The sequence below is a fragment of the Drosophila tropicalis genome, unplaced genomic scaffold (assembly GCF_018151085.1).
Source record: "Drosophila tropicalis isolate 14030-0801.00 unplaced genomic scaffold, ASM1815108v1 contig_979, whole genome shotgun sequence".
In the NCBI taxonomy this organism is placed as follows: domain Eukaryota; kingdom Metazoa; phylum Arthropoda; class Insecta; order Diptera; family Drosophilidae; genus Drosophila; species Drosophila tropicalis.
The window spans coordinates 2,264,858-2,286,154 of NW_027173482.1; the positions used below are offsets into that span (position 1 = coordinate 2,264,858).

Genomic DNA, 21,297 nt, shown 5'->3' on the forward strand with positions numbered 1-21,297 from the left:
TCCGAGTAAGTAAAGTCTAGCCTAGCAATTATGGCATCAAAACTGAGCACTGTACTAAAAGATGATAATACACCGTCAGCAGCACCTCTAATTTTATTTCTAATTATTGTTACCGCCTGAAAATGTCGTGAGCTTCCATCATATTCTTTGAAAATCTCGTACACATTATGTGCCGCCTCTCGCCAAGACACATATGTCCCGGGTTGGCCGGAAAATTCGGGAAGAGTTTTCACAGCATCGAGTGTTTCTTCACATTTTATTCCAGGAACAATTTTTACTTTTTCCCACTTTTTCGCTGTCGGCTTATTAGTAATGCCGTTTATTTGATTTTTAATATTATTTAATTCGTTTTCAAACTCTTTTCGAGTATTTTCAACTGCTTCCCTTACTAACAATCTAACCTGATCTGCATTCATTTTTAAGCTAATCTCGTTTAAATTTAGTTGTCCGAAAAAATATTCTAATTCAAGCAAGGAAGAGTCGCACATGAAGAATTATAGTTCATGGGTTTTTTTTTTACAAAAAAAAAATTGAAATGAAAATTGAAATAATTGTTGGAAAAAAATTATTTTTTTTTGCACGTGTTGGAGAAAATTCATAAACTGTGAGCAGGAAGAGTCGCACATGAAGAATTATAGTTCATGGGTTTTTTTTTTTACAAAAAAAAATTGAAATGAAAATTGAAATAATTGTTGGAAAAAAATATTCAGTTTTACGAAGATTTTTCCGTAGTTTCCAGTTTTCCGTTGTTACGGGTTTTTCCGTTGGTACAGGTTTTTCCGTTGGGCGCCAGTTAATAGTTTCGTTGCTTTCCAATTTATTTAGGTTATTTATTTAGTTAGGTTAATTTATAAGTATTAGACATCTACCGCTTTAGCATTGCGTGTAGTGCCTCTTGAGTTCTTCTTGATACTACTTTCGCACACGCGGGTGCGGGCTTCAAGCCTATCGAGCTCAAGCTGCTATCAGCTGCAATATACAAGCTTTGTGGGACCAAAGCCTCGAGTGATAACTGTAGAGCTGGATATCACCTGCGAGCTGCGCAAGCTTTGGAGTCTTAAAGCTTTATATGATAACTTCTATTTCCTTCTTTATCTTGGATTCAACAGTGGTTTTGTTAATCTTGGTGTATATACAATCCGATACTGATGGAATTTTTCTATACATCTAGAAGTTCGCTGTGACTAAACTCGAACGTGCCTATATGTTAGGAAATTGTGCGAAAAGGGGGGACGAACGGGGGGAAAACAACACTCAACTACAAACTGGACTTATTTGTTACGGAGAACGCATGTTAATTTTCTAAAAAAAATACACATAAATTGGACATTACACGACACTAAATCCTAAGGACTATTCACAAATGAATAATATACATTAGATAGTGCATACCTTGTAGATAACTTTCCATAATTTAGTTGAATTTTCTGAAGCAAATTGAAGCGTGGAGCACAACACAAATTGACTAAATATTTTGGCGCCAATTTCTATTCGGAAATCAGCTGATCGCTGAGCTAGCTCACTTTTAAAAGCCCTCAAAAATGTTTGCTGGCACTTTCAAAGATTTTTATTATAATTTTTATAATGTATAATGAATTTAGTTAAATATAAAAACAAAAAATAAACGATGTGTTAACATCGCAAAATCGACTTTATGCCAAAAAGAACGAAATCGGGACCATAGTGCAGTGGTTGCAATACTACTGTTACTTATACTTTGGACACTGGGCCTACTTGAAAGTTGTCAGAAGTACCTGATAAGCGAAAAACAATTCCCAATGGAAAAATAACTCCTTAAATAAGTATATATGTAATTGTAATATTTGTAATTGTAATGTTTGTAACGCAGAGAAGAGGACGCGTCTGACCGTGTAAAGTATATACATATATTCTTTGGCACAGCCAAAGCTAGCTTCTTTGATATTTTAAAATTAATTTTGTTTTGGGTAAAAAGTATCTAAGCAAAGTCGATTGCTATAGTGTTAACTATTAATATATTTCTTTCTTTTTTGTCTAAGCCCATTTTCATAACAGAAAAATTGATATAATGAAGTATGATCATTTCTTACAGATATGGACACACCCCAAAGTCTTGGAGGACGCTTGGAAGAATGCTAATACTGTAAGTTAAAAGTTTTCAAACATTCTAAATAAAAAATTTTTTTATAGCTAAAATATAAAAAAGATGCAAGGAAAGTTGCATGCCTACACTCCGATGAGGACCAACCAGATGATATTTATGACCGACAAACTGGTATCATATCGGTGACAAACGATTGGTGGAGGCAATATCTGTCAAAAAAGGATTTGGAAACAATTATGCCAAGCAATAAACTTAGGACAATGTTTTCCATTCTTCGTCTATGCGAAGAGAAGGGTGAAAAGTGGTGAGTCCATACTTGTGATTATTACATTTATGAAAAATCTTTTCTATGGGGAAAGGGGAAGTGCATGTGTACAATCTGTTTAACTTTCTGTGCTCATTTGGTATTTTAGTTGAAGCAGATCCGCTTTATATTGACTATTATTAATATTTATACATATTTATACCCTTGCAAAAAGGGTATATTAATTTTGGGCAGAAGTGTGCGACGCATAGAACGAAGCATCTCCGACCAAACAAAGTATATATATTCTTGATCAGCACGACGAGACGAGTTCAAATAGCCATGTCCGTCCGTCCGTCCGTCCGTCTGGATCAACGCAAACTCCTCCTAGACCGTATAAGCTACAGAGCTGAAATTTGGCACGTAGGCTTGTATATACTGCAGGGGTTGTATATCTAGGAATCAGCCGGAACGGAACACTGTATCATATAGCTCCCATACAAACGCAAAAGTCACGAACAGTGACTTTTCCCAATATCTTCGTTATTTTCTGTGCTATTATCGCTATTAACTTAATATTTGAGAGTTTATTACGTCTATAAACTACTGTGCCAAATTTGATCAAGATCGGATGACTATATTATACAGTGACTTTTAGGAATAACTTCGTTACTTTTTTAAACGCGATTGCTTTTAAATTAAACATTTGTTAGTTTAATATATCTCTTAAAGACTGTGCCAAATTTGATCAAGATCGGGCGACTATATCATATAGCTCGCATAGGAACGATTGGTCGAAAACAGTGACTTTTTTAAATAACTTCGTTACTTTTAACGCGATTGCTTTTAAATTAAACATTTCTTAATTTAATATATATGTTAATGACTGTGCCGAATTTGATAAAGATCGGGTGACTATATCATATAGCTCCCATAGGAACGATCGCTGGAAAACAGTGACTATGATCAATACCTCCGTTATTTCCTATGATTGTAGGCCATTCTTTCGCAAACATAAACCTTTTTAGATAAAACGTTCTTCCACATTGATGGCTAATAGGTAAGGAAAGACTTACCAAAAATTTGCAAGGGTATACAAACTTTGACGCGGTCGAAGTTAGCCCCGCCCCCCGTGTTTTTTTTTGTCTCAGCCTTAGACAGCTTTTACAACAAATTTGAGCTTTATAAATTGAGTCAATGTTATCGAGCAATCGGTGTTGTCGTCTGTCCAAAGAATGCAGACGCTTTAGCCTACGCCTGGAGGTCTTGACGGACAAATCATTGGCTAACGGATTCGGATGAGCTTCGAGACCTATTAGTTCAGCTATCGTGGGTAGGCCCTGGTGGTCATGGTGGAGAATTGAATTTCGCAAGTACCATTCTGCTCCTGTATTGCGACGAAGCGCTTTGTTCTGCATGGTTTGGACCTTTTTTACAGTAGATGTGGCTGCAGAGCCCCAAATAGGAAGAGCATATGTAAATGTTGGTGCCACTATCGCCGTGCATCCAGTCCAGCATTTTGAGTTTTGTGGTACATTTGCGGTTAATAACCATATAAAATCTTCTTTCTCGAGATATGATGCAAAAGAATCATAAAACAGTGGTGGTAAAACTTCTTGTATTTTTTGAAGACTTTAAACGTCTTCAAAGACAGCAGAGCAATATGTCATTTCTTTGAAAGCAGTCCACCAAGAAGTATTCTTTCGAATACTTTGGAGAGCATAGACAGCAGGCTAATTGACCGGTAGGAAACAATTTCGTCCATAGATTTGCCAGGTTTAGGAATCATTACAATCACAGCACGCTTCCAGACCGCTGAATAGTGCCGAATGTGAAATATAGCATTGCACAGAACCACAAAAAATTCTATAGCTTTGTCAGATAAAGCCTCAAGCAGTCTTCCGTCGATGAAATCGTTGGCGCATCTCTGCCAATTGTTCCTTTAAGCGTCTGCATACAGGATTAAACATTTCCTTCTTAACGGGATGTCATCCGAATGTATTAATTTTTTGGCTTGTCGAAGGTCGGGGCTTGAAGTCTTGCGTCTCTTGCGTGCAATTTGCCAGGCGTTAGAGGAAATACGATACATTAAATATGGTGTCCTTCGCCATGTTGGTATAAGTACCGAACAAAAGGGGCCGTTGTCAGCAGGAATTGTTTCAGAACTCGCGTCTGTAGACTGCTTAGCACCAGTCTACAGTAGTTAGGCACAATGGAGCACAAAAGTGAGGCTTGTTGTTGTATTGGTTTTCGTATTCCGTTTTGAGAAAATATGATTATTTTTTTTTTTATTTTGTTTTGGATATAGATTTCAAAGTGAAATCAACGATAGACTATATATTAGTGATTATTGATATACGTATACATTATATTTTATCTCACTAGGAAATTTTATTAGTATGAGAATACTTCAACTCTACTTGTTTGTCGAATAGCACTGTAAAATAATAGTTGTCCCATCCCAACGATTTTCCAACTTGAAAACTACATATATGCACACTAAGGGATAGGTCGATCGACCAAAATGTAAGTAACAGGTAGATGGAAGCTTTTCCAATCGATTAAAGTATATATATTCTCTAACAGCATATTTTTTATCCAGGTTATATGATTATTTAAAATTTTTGCTACGCCGACTTACGCATCAATAATTTAGAATAAACCGATTGGATTTCACAATTTTTTCCTATCGGAATTAAATTAGGGACACCAATTATTCTTATAAATTAATAACTACCAACACCGATTATAAACCAATTTAATAGTTGGTAGTTTGGTTTATAATCGGACTAGAAACATGGAAAATATGTATAAACGTGTTTTACTAGCCGATTCATAAGGCCAGGGTTGGCCGTGTTGAAGTAAGCAAGCCGTCTCACCGACTTTGGTGAACCAGGTGAACAAATATTTGTTCTTCTTTTTCTATTTGAACATTCCTTCAAATATTAATTAATATTGTGGTAGTTTTCGCGACCTTTGTGTTGTTATATTTTGTTGGAAATGGGCAGAAATTTGAAATAAACGCAATCACTTTACATACTACACGAGTATACATACCCAATTTGGTGGCTCTAGCTGTTATAGCCTTAGAGATCTGCTGGTTCATACAGACGGACGGACGGACAGACGGACATGGCTAGACTCGGCTGTTGATCCCAATCAAGAATATATATACTTTACACGGTTGGAGAAGCTTCCTTCTGCCTGTTACATACATTTTGGCGACTTTAATATACCATTTCACCCTATGGGTGTATGTGAATGGTATAAAAATTTTAAAGTTGCCTAACTGACTGCTGTAATTCATCCACCGAGAACTGCAGGTATACATGTAGTATTCCGATCTTTACAAAATCTGGCATTATCATTACCAGCTGTATCAACCTGACAAACTATTAAGGCGATCATTTATTCGTGAGAGAATATATTTTATGCGGAAGCCGCAAGGCTAAACAAACTGACCACGATACGAGCCGGCATGCCTGATGTTTTTGGTGGGAAGACGTAGGAAACTTATGACTAACACTTAGCCTATCTAACCTAGGGCAAAGAAGGCAACCAATACACAGTACCCAGCGCTGGGCTATACTTGAGGATTTACACCTAAACTTACACATTGGATTTTTGTTTCTATACCCTTTAATGGTGTTTTTCTGGGCCCAGTGACTTGGCGACGGGTCAAGAAACCCATTATGCAGTCAACTTGTATACTGACATTTGTTGGGCCAAGTCATCTGACATTAATAGAACTTGCTATTTCACTTGCTTTGTTGCATAAAATAAAAACAAAGCGAAATCTCAATTAAAAACCACAAAAAAATGTGCTGAATGGTGCTTCTCTTGCTGCTGCTGCTGCTTCTGGTCGTGGGATTCATCTACAACAACATCCTTGCCGCAAACTGTCACTGCCAATACATCTCTCTCTAACCGAAATTGGTGGTAATGCGGAAATGCAACGAATCTGGCCCACTACTATGCCTCGGCTTATGGTCTGATTTATGCTTTGACATAAGTCTGGACATCAATGATTTGCAATTGACTTTTGATCGGCTAGCGAAATGTCTGCAAGGCACTGCTCTAAGTGGGAAACCTATGCTCCTGGTAGCCCGCCAGGAACGCGATGGTGTACAGTTGTACGACATCGAGCACGCGTTTCATTTAGAACATTTGGCCAAGTCTTGCAATTGCCCTTTACATATTTGTCATATGGACAATGAGCAGGACGTTGGCGTGGCATTATCTGGCTGCAGAGGCAATTGCTTAGCCAAGCATCGAGTCTCGAGCAGCGCATTAAGTACGACATGGATATGGAATCATCCTAAGTAGCGGCAAGTTGGCCCAAGTGCATCGACATCGTTTTCGTCGACAACATCGACGGGTGAGTCAGAAGTTTTTTACAGTGACAGTGAAATTTTGCCATTTTTACCATTTACCAGCTCACAGATGATTCCAATCTTCAGCAACACTATCGTCCTGGCACTGCCCCTCCCTCTGTATCGGTTTACATAATACAAGAAGCCAGAGATCATCTGGAGCAAAAGAAGGAGCCACAAATGGAGTTGGCTGCTCAGGTCCCCTAACAAGTGCCAAACAAAAAACCCCAAATTGAGACTATACAAATTTTTAACTATACTTAGGTTTTTTTTTGTCGTCGTCGTGTTTTTGTTTTTCTCCTGACGCAATCTACCTGATCGATGTTAACGAAAGGGAGGACAGATTGGCAAATTCAGGCAAATTCAGCATTGCTATCTAGAATATTCAAATTTACAGCCAGCAATACGACGAACGAACAATATAAAACGCTTAGCTCCTGTTATATAACCAAGATTATGTTCACTCTAGACGACGGACTGGCAGAACAGATGCTCTGAACCGCACTGATTGGAGGATGCTCACAGGCATACTCTCATGACATTGCTCTACAGCAACGCACGAAAACAAACCAATTCCACTTGACTGCATCGGATTGTGGAAATGTAACGTAACGGAGGTTCCACAAACGCCTTAACAGTACTGTGAATATCCCGTCTTTAGCAGCGATGAGTCATAAATACATAAAAGACCACCTATAAAACTCGCTTTATATGTCACCGAATCTAAAGTTTAAAGGGCGATTTATTAGGAACATACGGGATTGTATTCCGAAATATTTCCGAAATCGCTTAACTGATGGCATACGTGTGGGAAATGGCATTAAGAGAGCGGAATCGGAAGTGATAGAAGAGAAGAAACAAAACGTAGTGGCCGAACATTCTAGAAGTAGCAAAGAGAGCAGAACAGAGAGCAGGACATAGGGTCATTATATAAGTTGAGAGAGAGCTTGTTAAAGAGGCCGTAACTCGTAAAGAAACTGTCAACTGAATCGCTCGATTGGTCATCAAACAATTAAAATATTAATAAATAAATTAATAATGTAACTATCATTAAATCAATGCTACATACATGAAGTTCACCATGTTCTAATAGTCGCACTTAAACATAGTTTTGTACAGAAGATTAAGTTTTCTTGCATTTTATCCGATTGAAAATCTGGTCTCAATGAGAAAAAGAATAAAAATATTTTGCATTTTAAAGGCATGCAGAGCGACGACGCAGAGAAATTGAGCAGCTGTAGTGTTGCCGCTATGCTGTATGCTACTCTATGTTACAAAAGTAAATTGACTAGATATTTGATCTTACAATAACTACATTTATTTATTTATTTATTTTTTTTTTTTTTTTGATATTTTTATCTTTTCTATGTGGTAAACATTGTCATTTTATTTTAATTTCATTTTAGTTTTTTACATTTGCCTTAACACTTTACATAATTTGTTGGTTTACATGTGAATCCGAGATCCTACCTTTATTAGGGAAATATACTGCGCAGAAATATTTCACACAGCTTCAAAGACGGGATATTCTACAATATATCCTAAATTCGTCCAAGTCGGTAGTTCGCATACTTGAAGTTCCCCTTGTAAGTTCTTTTTCAAAATTTGCTAATCATTCCCTTATTTTTTATTTTTATACTCCACACCCATGGAATGGTACATTAAATTCGCAATTTTGCACTTATTAAACAACAGCTTAATCGATCTAACAATGCCTCTCTGTCTGTGTCAACACCTTGATCTATTCTTAAAGCACACCTGGTTAGCTATTAATTCATCCCGAATCACCAATTTGGCTTCAGGAGTCAGCTTGGTACGCCCGAACAAGTACACAGGGTTGTTCATCATGTCCTAAGTGCTTTCAAAGAAAAGAAATATTGCTCTGCTGTCTTTTTAGACGTAAAACAAGCCTTTGACCGAGTATGGCATTCTGGACTACTTCAAAAAATACGTTTTTTCATCCCGGTCTCCGAGAAAGAAGATTTAATGTAGTTATTAGAGACAACTGTTTCTAGCTATTGAGTTGGTATACATATTTTTGATGCATTGTTTTCTATTTGGGTAAGTAGAATCTCTTCTGATCTTGCGTGTACTGAAACCGTGTTCTTGCTCACAAAAATTTCAATGGGCACAATTTTTTTGTTCGTCGCAGTCGTCTGGTCTCAATATTAACCAATCTGCCTCTGTTTACAATAATACAGTTGTATTTAAAAAAATTGGGTGTTGAAAAGTTATCATCGACTATATAAAATTTTTGCCTTACGAGAACTTGATTTAATTGTACTTCTACATCACCGTGTCGTAGAGTATGTGTAGACCCGTGTTCTATTCCTTTAATTTTTATACCCTTGCAAAACGGGTATATTAATTTTGGTCAGAAGTGTGCAACGCCTAGAAGGAAGCATTTCCAACCATATAAAATATTTATATATATTCTTGATTAGCACGACGAGACGAGTTCAAATAGCCAAGTCCGTCCGTCCGTCCGTCTGGATCAACGCAAACTCCTCTTAGACCGTAAGAGCTTCAGAGAAATTTGGCATGTAGGCTTGTATATACTGCAGTGGTTGTATATCTCGATTATATCTCTGTTTTTTTTTTATTGTATGCTTCGGGAAAAAATCTTCTCGAAATATAATGTCAAAGATATTTTTTTGGTGGTAAGCCAACGAGAGGTCGCGTTCCCGAAGCGTCAGCTGCAGCAGTATCGCTGGACAAGTCATTCACTCCAGCAGTCAACTTGTTCACGGGGTAAGCGATAAGCTTCTGAACTGAGTCCACCACAGTAAACTGCGCCTGGAGTTTGTTAAAATCAGCCCTCAAAGTGTCGAAACTATCTCTAGTCAGCCTCATAAATGTACGCATCTTATTCTTGACCTCCCGAGAAGCACCACATCCATATTTTATATATGGCTGTGTCTTGATGCATCGGTGTAATCTGATTTCTTCCAGGTAGACTAAATTGTCCCTGATGGATTTCCATTCTGTTGTTTCTTTATCGGATAACTATTGATCCCACTTCTGCTGAAATTGTGAAATTGTGCTGATAACCACAACTTCTGCATGAACAATTTCCCTATTACAGCCTAGCGGATCATATACCTTGGCTAGTGAGGATAACACCACTCGTTTATTCACGTTTTCGGTCTTGTCCCAGTATAAATTAAACATGACTTCGTCATTAAATGGTTACCACTGTAATCCTAAAGTTTTTACTGTTTCGTTCTCATCAATTTTTAATACTTTATTATCGCCTATATATTAACAGTTTTTGTTGTGCCGTTACACAACTATTTACCCTCTCCTGTTTTTCTCCAAAATTTAGTAGTGATTGGTGCCCTTTGCTGCATAACAAACATCACATTTCACTAGTGCACCTCTTAGTACTTGAATGATTTAAACATCTCACTCTCATATATTGTCACTCATCGAAGTCGGTCGTGTTTTTTACGCTCTCGCTCAACTACTTTTTTTTCGTACTTAAATTATAACATTCATATTCAATTAAATTATCTTAACCAATGTTTATCATCGCATTATTCATCGCGAAGTTTAAAGTTAAATATAATCTCATAACATATACATTTTTCCCTTTTTATTTACATATTGATTTATAATTTGTTTTTGATTAATCAATTATTTTAATAATGCCCCAATTATCCCAGCAAGACCAGTGAAGACTTTTTTTACTGCTGGCTGTGTGACAATGTAATGCAGTTTAAATATGCTAGTCAAGGTGCGGGATAGTGTTGCACAGTGTGTCGGGTTTAAATGTGGCTGTGATTCGTGTCGTGGCTTGGAGCTCGAGATACGAAGTTTTATGAAACGGACTGGGGATGCTTTAAAGCCCTGTGGTGAGTTTGGCGCTAAGGTTCGATGTTTTAGCAGGCCCACAAGAAAACACTTCACTTTTCACGTGATACTTCATTTATTACTTCCACGTGTATTTCTTATGCTAATGGTAGGCTAAGTGGGTGTGTATATGGCGTGTGTACCGTATGCGAGTCCTCCTATGCGAGCCGTCTTATGCGTGCCGTCATATGCGAGCCGCTATAAATTAATCGTCCTCACTCGCGGTTGTAACCAAACCGTTTTGTCCGCCGCTTAGTAAGAAGCATAGAACCTAACATATAAGCTTAAAGCGCAAGATACAACGGTTAATTTCCCAGCACATAGGCTGGCGCTTAAGAATAAGTATGAAAATGAAAGAGAATGAGTGATTTGGGTTAACCAATTGGTGGCTGCGTTGGGTCCGCTGATCAGTTAGCGGATTTCGGCTGCAACATATTCAAACATATGAGTTTAAAATTTGTTTTTAAAGGTTTACCTCTCGTTAAGTTCCGAATTTCTGGATTGAATTCAGATGACTGCGCATACCGCAGTAGGAGTGTGCGTGCCTGCTGAATCATCTCGTAAGAAACCTCTGAAGGTGGCGATGCCTTCTTTTGTTTCGCCTTCAGTTTCTCAACATATAAAATAAAGCTCGCTAAAGCTAGATATAGCCTGCGCCAGTTGGAAAAACATTCCGCGTTAAGTTTTAGCTCCATCGGCGAATTGTCGATGAAGAGTATGTTATGCCTGACTTCAGCATTGTTTGGTGGTCCCATATCATCGCATTTTGGCCACTCTTGTTGATCCTGCAGCAAATAATCTGGGCCACGAAGCTGAGGAAGGTTCTTTCCCCTTGGCGTATCCGAAGGTAGCAGACTGCTGCGAATGCCAATTCGCTGGCGCCAACGAACGTGTGTAACTGGACATCATGGATTTGATCGCTGCTGTTGAAATAACATCTCGGGATAGTCAATCCGGCGATTGTTGTAAGGATCCGTTTCCATCGTATCCATTTGGGTAGCAATTCGTCGGGTAAACCAGCATCCCAGCCAATGCCGCTTCTCCACACTTCTTGCAGTAGGATTTTCAGCTCTATTGTAAAGCACGAGATGAAGCCGATTGGGTCGTACATTGACATAAGTACTTGCAAGAGCTCGCGTTTGGTTCGTGTTTTGTCGCTGTCTAAAACATTGCGCTTCAGCCTGGCGAACTTGCTGATGAATGTGAATACTTCGGGGTTCGGCACCCAATATAAGCCGAGTACCTTTTCTGTGGCGGTAATTTCGACAGCTTCGGGGAGCAGCGAATCGCTCTTTAGTATTCGTAGGACCTCCTTTGAGATCGAAGACCAATTGCGTATGTGGAAACCACCCGCTGCGTGGATATCTCTGACTTGAGTTGCAATGTTTCTGACTTCCACGTAGTTGTCGCCACTGTATATAAAATCATCCACGTAGTGGTAGTCCTTCACGGCTTGTGCTACTTGAGGATACTGTTGATAGAATCGATCTGCGTTTTTGTCACGAATAAATTGTGTAATGCTGATACCATGTCCGTCTGTTTGGTGCATCTATTTCCTCCGACGTCAGCATGCGAGCGTAGCCCTTTTCGACGAGGTTTTCGACTTGCTTGGTGATTTGCTCCTTCAACTGTCATTCTTCAAGGCGGTAGTAGATTCAAGTGTGGTTAGAGCTTGCGTTTCTTCTGGTGATTATAGCCGTTTTGCTGTGGTAGCGTCTAATGAGAACGCTTGTTTAATGATCTCACGCAGCTTGGCGTCTGCGTTTCTGCAGCCACACATGTGAACGCTCACATTAGCTCTCGTAGCCCTTGATGGCGTGGAGCTTTGGAGTGTTCATTCTAGTCGCCATGCCACCTCTTTGATTTTAAGGAGTACTGCGAGGTTCCAGTTATTTGTGCCGATTAGGATGCCTGCGCTTGCGTTTGTGTATGATGCTATCGGTAGACCCGCTGCGTGGGGGATTTCCTTGGCGAGAGCCCTGATGTCGATAGACTGTACAGTTAGATCCAGGGTATCTACACTGTGAACTTCTTCCAAGTAAAATTTTTTGCCATTATGTGGATTTTGTTGGTTAAAACTATTCACTTGAACCAAAAATAATGTAGATTTTCAAGGGCTGGGCTAACTTCGACCGCGCTGAAGTGTGTATACCCTTGCAAGTTTATTTTGTTAATCTTTCCTTACCTGTAGCCGACAATGTGGAAAAACGTTTTATCTATTTTATATAGTCATCCGATCTTGATCAAAAGTCGTTTATAGGTGTATTGAACTTTTTATAATTAAATTTCACTGCAATAGCTCAGAAAACAACGAAGTTTTCAAGAAAAGTCACAGTTCGTAATTTTGCCCTTTATATGGGAGCTATATGATATCGTGGTCCGATCCGGCTGAATCCGAGATATACAACCCTAGCTCTTACGGTCTAGGAGAAGTTGCGCTGATCCAAACGGGCGGACATGGCTATTTGAACTCGTCTTGTCGTGCTGATCAAGAATTTATATACTTTATATGGTCGGATATGCTTTCTTTTATGCGTTGCACACTTCTGACCAAAATTAATACTCCTTTTGCAAGGGGATAAAAATACATTTGTTAAATTAAAAATTTTTTTTAAGAAACCTTACCTATGCTTTTTTCAATTATATACATAACATGCATATGGGTGGCATAATCCACATATCTGCAAAGGTTATCTCATACGTCGATACAGAATGTCTTGGAAAACACACGTCACACGAGACACGTACACACGTCGAGTATTTATATATTTGCTAAAAGTTGGGCGAGGGTAAATGGTTTTATACTTTTTCACAGAATTAACAAACCGATCGCAAAAAAATCAGCAATATCAACTATTCATCAAAAACGAAATCCTTGCTCCTAACCATTCTCTTAATAATTATAGAAAAAACAGTTACGGAAAGAATACTGTTTTTTTTTTTGCCGCCGGATGATGCTATTATTCATGATTTCTATTGTAGCAATATGTATTAGTATTAAGTATATCTTACACTTTTCTCTGTTACAAATTAGCTTTAAGTTATACATAATTTTACATTCGTGATGCAGTGGGACAGTGCGAGAAGTGTGCTCTCTCACTTATTACAAAAAGAACAAAGAGAATAAAATAAAATCATGAGAGAGGGACAGTATTGAAGAAGAGCTCACCAAAGTGTTTTACTCGCTATAATTTCAGATGTGGTCATAGTTAACCCTGTGAAAATACAGTGGAATAGCTATAATTTAGGTAAGAAAAAACAAAATTACAAACAATAATGGATTCAATAAATCCTGATGATTTTTCAAAGTCCCAGTTACAAACCTGGTGCAAAAACCTAGGTTTGCCAGATACTGGCACCAAAACTGTGCAAGCCGAACGATCAAACCATCTAACCCCTTGAGCGAGAGGGCAATATGCAAAAGATGGGGCTGCTCCTAGTTTATTATCAGGTAAACACGCAGATCCCCCTGAAAAAGATTGCTTGGAGTACCTGAAGAGCATTCTACAGACGATGGCGCCGATCAGACGCGAAATTTTGAGGCAGACTTATTTCAAGGTCAACAGCAGCAAGAAGTAACGGCAAACGAACAGAAAGAAGCAGAAAATGAAAAAACTATGCAGAAAGCGAGACGCAGACAGAAAGAGAGACAGAAAACGAGAGCATTCTGAGTGAACAGCAAGACAGACAAATATCGTATCGATGATATTTTTGCTTTTTTAATACGGATTTTCTTTACACGCATTTTCTTAATACGGATTTTCTTTACACGCATTTTCTTAATACGGATTTTCTTTACACGCATTTTCTTAATACGGATTTTCTTAATACGGAATTTGTCATTTTGCATATTCAAAGGCATGTTTAACTCCAGTATTTGGAGTTTAAAGATTTCAAAAAAACCCGTTCTGTTATATGGGTATCCGTCATACGACTTCGCGAGTCACAGACAACACATTTAATTGCAGAAGCAAGTCGCTCCGAAGGCACTGAGCTACCAGAGGTTGTAGGGTATCGTAAGGCAAGCTTCGAGAGTCCTGGCATAGCTGCCTTATACGAACTCCAAAACATTATGGGGTTAACCTAATTATTTAGTCAAACGAATAAGAATTCAGAATTATAAATTGCGAAATAATCTATATGAAATTCAATCGCGTGTATATTTCGAGAATTTGTGCGTGTGGCTCTAAAATTGCCCGCGTTTTCTCGAAATACACACACCATTGCATTTGCGTGCGACGACATATTTGTTGAATTTCCACTTGTTTTAATAATTTTTTGACATAGTTTACATTTGGTTGTTCCATTTTTAAGATCCAAGTAATTCGATTTCATCATTTTTACATCCGCGCTCGCTGCACTCATTCTTGAAGTGACCAACGCAAAAATATCAAAAAATATCACAAAAAAATTTCGATATTCGATATTTGGGGAAAAAAATATCTCGATATAAATATATTTTTTTTTGAAAAAAATATCCGATATATCGATATTTAGATATATTTTTGAGAACCCTACTGGCAACTCAAGCAGATGGCTGGCGATGGAAACAGGTGACCAGATCTTGGCCAAAGATGTTAAAGACTTTTTACCCGATTTTGACGGTAATAAAAATGTTTATGGTTGGATATCTTCCGCGCACAATTTGAAAAGATCATTCAACTTGAACGAAAAAAATTTACGTGTACTTGTCTTCGGCAAACTAACGGGCAAAGCCTTGGAGTAGATTCACTTAAACCCTGATACTATGGATAAAGTCTTCGGATCCAAAAAGACTAGTGTAATAATTCGTACAGAGTTCGAAGCACGCAAGTGTTGCATCGGCACCATATTATTGACGGAATACCAGACCGTCACTTGCGAGAGATGTCTTATGAATCTAAGGATGACTTGTTGGCAGCATTTGTCAATATAATGCTGCAGCGGGAAAAAAAGTATCTCTGCCGATTGTTTCCGCAAAGGAGAAACCTACATTCAGGTGCTTTAATTGTAATTGTATGGGTCATCTAGAAGCCGAGTGTAAGAAGCCAATAAGAGCAACTGGTGCTTGCTTTGGATGCTGTAAAATGGGCCACCGAGTGGCAGATTTCAGTCAAAATAAGAAGAAGCCCGCGGCAATATCAGTAAGTTTGGATAATATAAGAGTTCACAGTTCGACTACTGGTTGTTTCTAACGAGTCTATGAAGTCCAATACTGTTAGGTAGAGATTTTATGAGAATATGTAAAGCTAAAATTGTACTGCAGCTTGATGATGATCTGTGTAATTTTGAAAACCAAATGCTAAATATTGATTGTGACGTAGTTAATTCAAAATATTCTGTTGGCAAAAGTTTAACTTTAAAAGAATCGACGATGTTTGAAAATTCAAAGTTTCTAAATTTTATTTTGAAAGAAACCGACCTAATGAACCATAGAATAAGTGCTAAATGAAACTCAGAATCAATGACATAAGTCCGTTTAGCTGTAATCCAAGACGACTTTCTAATAGCGAAAAGGCTGAATTACAAAAAATAATTGACGAATATTTAAGCAAAGAATACATTAGGCTAACTGAGTCAGAATATGTTTTCCCAATCGTGCTCTTAAAAAAGACTACGTGTGAACTCAGAATGTGCGTTGATTTCAGAAAACTAAACAAGGCGACTTCAAAAGATAGGTATCCTATTCCACTTATTGATGATCTGCTAGATAGACTTGCAGGAAAAACGTTATTTTCGAAACTCGACTTAAATAATGAGTTTTTCCATCAATCCTCATGCATGTACGATTGAGTTTGAATTTGTTCGTATGCCATTTGGCCTCAGAAATGCACCGTCTACATTTCAAAGGTTTATAAACAGGATATCTGCCGATATGATTAGAGATGAAAAAGTAATTATATATTTAGACAACATTATGGTAGCAACAAAAGATTTCGATACGCATCTAGAAATTTTAAAAGAAGTATTTGACAGATTGGTTGAAAACAAATTGGAGTTAAGATTAGATACATAAGTGCGAGTTTTTTCAGACGAGTGTTAAGAGGGTATTCGATTACAGGCAAAGGAATTAGAGCTGACGACAAAGGTATACAAGCAGTAAATGATTTTCCAGTTCCGACTAAGGTCAGCGAGGTGTAAAGTTTTTTGGAATTATGTTCCTATATCCGTAGGTTCATCAAAGATGTTGTTACTATTGCCAAGCCATTTTATGACCTAGTTAGAAAAGACAAAAAGTTCGTGTTTATAAACATCGAACATTTGAAAGCAATAAGTCTAAGTTAGTAGAGGTCCCAATACTTGCGCTTTATAGTACAAATGATGAAACCGAACTTCATTGTGACGCAAGCTCTATTGGTTTCGGATCATTGTTGCTACAAAGAAAAAGCGATTGTAAATGGCATCCAGTTTTCTATTTTTCCAAAAGGACTACCGATGTGGAATCTAGATATCATATTATAACATAAGCGATAATTTATTCGTTAAAACGTTTTCGTGTATATTTTCAAGGAATGCATTTCAAAATCGCGAAAGATTGTGACTCGCTTACATTGATACTTAACAAAAGAGAAGTTAACCCCAGAATAGCCCGTTGGGCTCTAGAGTTAGAAAACTACTATTACGTATTAGAACATAGGCCGGCACAATGTTACAAGGATTATTTTCAGAGTTGTAAACTTAAGTTTTCTCGCGATCCTAAGCAATTTTATAACTTTATCAATGTAAAACCTAAGACGTCAGTGCACCCGTCTTACTTGTCTTTCGAAAACAATAAAGCTGACACTGAGCAGGCAATTACCGATATGTTTGCTGATTTCTTCAAAACAATTTATTCCTCTTCAATTTATCAAGCAAATCCTCCTTATCCTCATCACTTGCAATCGTCTAACTGCATTTTAGACCCTGTGTTTGATGAAAGTTTGGTTCTTAGCGTGCTCAGTTCCGTCAAACCAGGATATGCACCTGGCCCTGAGGGAACACCAGGCTGCGTGTTAATGTTTTGTGCAGAGGCCCTATGTAAGCCAATACTTAAGTTGTTTACACTGTGCATCACATCTACCGCCTTCCCGGCTATTTGGAAGGAATCATATATTATTCCTCTTTTCCTCTTATCATGTATTATTCCTCTTATCCCTATAGGGATATTACTAAATTGACTGCCATACACAAAGCATTTGAGAAAATAGTAACATCTCAATTGCAGCCTTTTCGTAGCTCAAATCTTTTGTCATCCCAGCGTGGGTTTAAAAAACGTAGATCGACAACTACTAACCTATTAGAATTTACATCTCACTCGATCAAAGGATTCAAGGCTGCCGTGCAAACTGACGTCATTTATACTGACTTCAGCAAGGCCTTTGACTCTATTAACCATAATCTGCTTTTATATAAATTAAACGCACTTGGCATCCCCAGCCTTTTGCTAGATTGGATTCTTCAATATCTTTCTAAGCGTACAAAAAAGGTCCTCTTTAAGTCTTCATTTTCTAAGACCATCCATGTGACCCCTGGAGTACCTCAGGGTATTCATTTGGGTTCATTGCTTTTCACTCTTTTTATACCCTTGCAAAAAGGGTTTATTCATTTTGGTCAGATGTGTGCAACGCATATAAAGTATAAATATTCTTGATCAGCACGACGAGACGAGTTCACATAGCCATGTCCGTCCTTCCGTTCGTCCGTCTGTCTGTCCGTCTGGACGCAAACTCCTCCTACACCGTAAGAGCTACAGAAATTTTGGATGTAGGCTTGTATGTACTGCAGGGGTTGTATATTTCGGATTCAGCCGGATCGGACCACTATATCATATAGCTCCCATACAAACGGCAAAGTAACGAACAGCGACTTTTCTTAAGAACTTCTATATTATGTCTATATCATATACTTAGCTCCCATAGGAATGATCGGTCGAAAACAGTGACTTTTTTCAATAACTTCGTTACTGACTGTGCCAAATTTGATCAAGATCGGGCGACTATATCTTATAGCTCCCATATGAACAATCGGCGGACAACAGTGACTCCGATTAATAACTTGGTTTTTTCGTATGTAAGCCGTTTCGCAAACATTAGACTTTAAAGAGACCCTTTAAAACGTTTTTCCACTTTGGAGACCATTGTAGACCAATTGTGACAATTGACATTCTACCTTTTGGGCTACGCTTACGGTTGATGTAATTCCAGTTAGAGCTAACTAATTTATAAGATTTGAACAATTGGCAGCACAAAACGTGAGCAGGTTGTCTGTATAGCTATTTCAAGCACCACCAAGTTTTACCATCATACCATGCCATATCTTCATACCATATCTTCATACCATATCTTCATACCATATCTTCATACCATATCTTCATACCATATCTTCATACCATATCTTCATACCATATCTTCATACCATATCTTTATACCATAATTAATGAAGTATTACAATCTTAGTCAAAAGTCATTAGTTAGTTGCTCTCCGCTGGCAAATTGACAGAAGGCGAGTCGGCAGTGCCAGCAGACAAAACAGCAGCACCAGGCACATCAGCACCAAAAGCCTAAATTAAGATCTCACAGAATTAAGGTCTCAACTTCCCTGAAGTGTGTCTGCCACTGCTAGAACACGTCTTGATCGTTCGTTTGCTTGTTTATTACTAAATTTTCAATTCCTACGGAACTACGTAGGTCACCCGTATCGTCGACTTGGCGGACGACTTGTAGTTCGGCATGGCCGAATTTAAAAGTGAAAAAGCTTTTTATGTTTGACGCAATGACCTAAAATCAATGTAAATTTTCACTTAAAAACATTAGTTTATCTTGTAGTACGTACACTCCTTCATTTTCAAAATTATGAGCGCCCAGGACACTACTGAGTTGATGAAAATCGGGTATAGTTTATTTAAACTTAAGGTCTTTTAAAACGTGCTATCAATTTTATTAGATTTTGATAGATTAAAATGAAACAACAACTTCTATTAATTTCACTTTTTCATTGTGCCATAAATAACTTGGGATGTGACTCAAGCATAGGAAATGTTTGCTTTTATTTTTTTACATTTAATCCTGCAAGTTTCACTCTCGTAGTTATAGTGTCGGTTTGGTAAGCAAAGATAATAGTCAATAGAATATCCTACAAAATATAAAGAAATTTACTCATAAATGCGTGGTCGTGGTGAACATTGGCAATGTCCGCTTTGTGACTATTATGGCAAAAAAAATGAATTTATTATGGGGAAGGGCGAATGAAGCAGGTCCGTCTATATCAAATATTTCCGACAGAATGATTCTTTATTTCTTGTAGTTTTATAGGATTTTTGATGTTTGTAACGAACAGAAGGAGGCGTTACCCAGCTAAGAGCTATTGGGATAAGAGATATCAGGATAAAACTTAATATTTGAGCTACTTATAACCCGGGTAAAATAAAGTATGAAAACTTTCAGGATCGGACCACTTTAACAAATACATATGTAGTTAAAGAAGAAAAATAGGTGAAATATGATAGTTTTTTATAAAAAACATCAGATCCCAAAATTTTAATCCGATCGGATAAATAGAACAAAAGTTACAGGCAATATATTCGGCTCTGCTCAAGCACTGCCGGCATCGCTGCCAGCAGCCAACATATTGCTCACTTCATCAGAGCACACGCACAGACGCAACACTACATAAACTGAAGAGACAAAAATGGAAATAATATTTGGTCGGTTTTGTCTGTGCATTAATGATACAGAAGATACAGAGATACAGAAGCTAGCTTCTTTAATAATTAAAGTTACATTTTCGAAGCTATCCAAGTTTTCAAGGGATTCACATGCACATGACTTAAAGTTGTTTTTAATCAACACCATTCTCATACTAAAGTACAAATATTATTATCTTTATTTCAGTTTAATTTTTTCGGCTTTTGTGGCGGTACTCAATGTGGTTGAATACTTTTTCAAAAAGATAAATGGGTCGGATCCTGAGATATTGCAAAACATTCGTAAGTTTCTAAAAAATTTTTTTTACAGCCATATTCGAAATATATTTTAAAGACTGTAACTGAATGTTATTAAATTATTTTTATATGCTGCATGGCAAATATGTGCGATCTTTCTGAGTCTTAAAAGCACATAAACACTTGCGCTGATATTGGCCAACCGCCAACTTTGCCCTTGTGGCACAATAGGTAAAAACGTTTGGTTATTTTTTTAATCAGATTTTAATAAAATAATGGTTTTCAATAATATACATGTTTCTTTAAAGCTATTAGTTTTAAGTAGAGTTACAGGGTTTAGGCTTATGCTCTTCATTTATGATATTGTATTGGTTTATAATCTAGTGAGTCGTGTGTGGAGGTGATGTTTTCATAAAGGAAAAAAAGAGGCCATCTTAAACTAACTTTAAAACTAGGATCCAGGTACTGTAGGGAGCTAACTTAGATTTAGCGGCTTTGTACTAGAACTAACGACAAATGCATTATAGAAATTTCGGTTATAATATGGTCTTAAACATCCATAACTGCATAATGGTTTTAATTCCTGTCGATTCGTAAAGGCTAGCTGTTCTAGCGTAATAAAGTTAGTTTAACATTAGCTTTAGTAATTTATTTTCGCATACCTGCAATCTTTTGATATGAATAGCAGCACAGTTGTCCCATATATTGGACTCTCTGTGGATCAGGTGATATAGCGTACAAATAATTCTGTTAATTTTATCAATGGTGTGTCCAACATACAATATAAGTGTGAGTTTTTTGTCAAAGTTAATTCCTAAGTACCTTACTAAGTCCACCCACTGTATAG

The 21,297-nt window shown here is 37.5% G+C and overlaps 1 protein-coding gene across 15 annotated transcripts in view; it reads left to right on the forward strand.

The window, feature by feature from the left end:
• The window catches only part of LOC137586311 (transcriptional regulator ATRX homolog), a 600,012-nt gene that overhangs the window by 360,660 nt on the left and 218,055 nt on the right, over nucleotides 1-21,297 (forward strand). For 13 of the 15 annotated variants that reach the window (XM_068302316.1, XM_068302324.1, XM_068302317.1 and 10 more), the window contains 3 exons: nucleotides 2,072-2,122; nucleotides 2,170-2,387; nucleotides 20,401-20,495. The exons of 1 other annotated variant lie outside the window; for it this stretch is intronic. In XM_068302316.1, coding sequence (XP_068158417.1) covers nucleotides 2,072-2,122; nucleotides 2,170-2,387; nucleotides 20,401-20,495 — 364 coding nt within the window. The remainder of the gene's footprint in view (nucleotides 1-2,071; nucleotides 2,123-2,169; nucleotides 2,388-20,400; nucleotides 20,496-21,297) is intronic. One more of the 15 variants, XM_068302326.1, reaches the window with a different exon arrangement.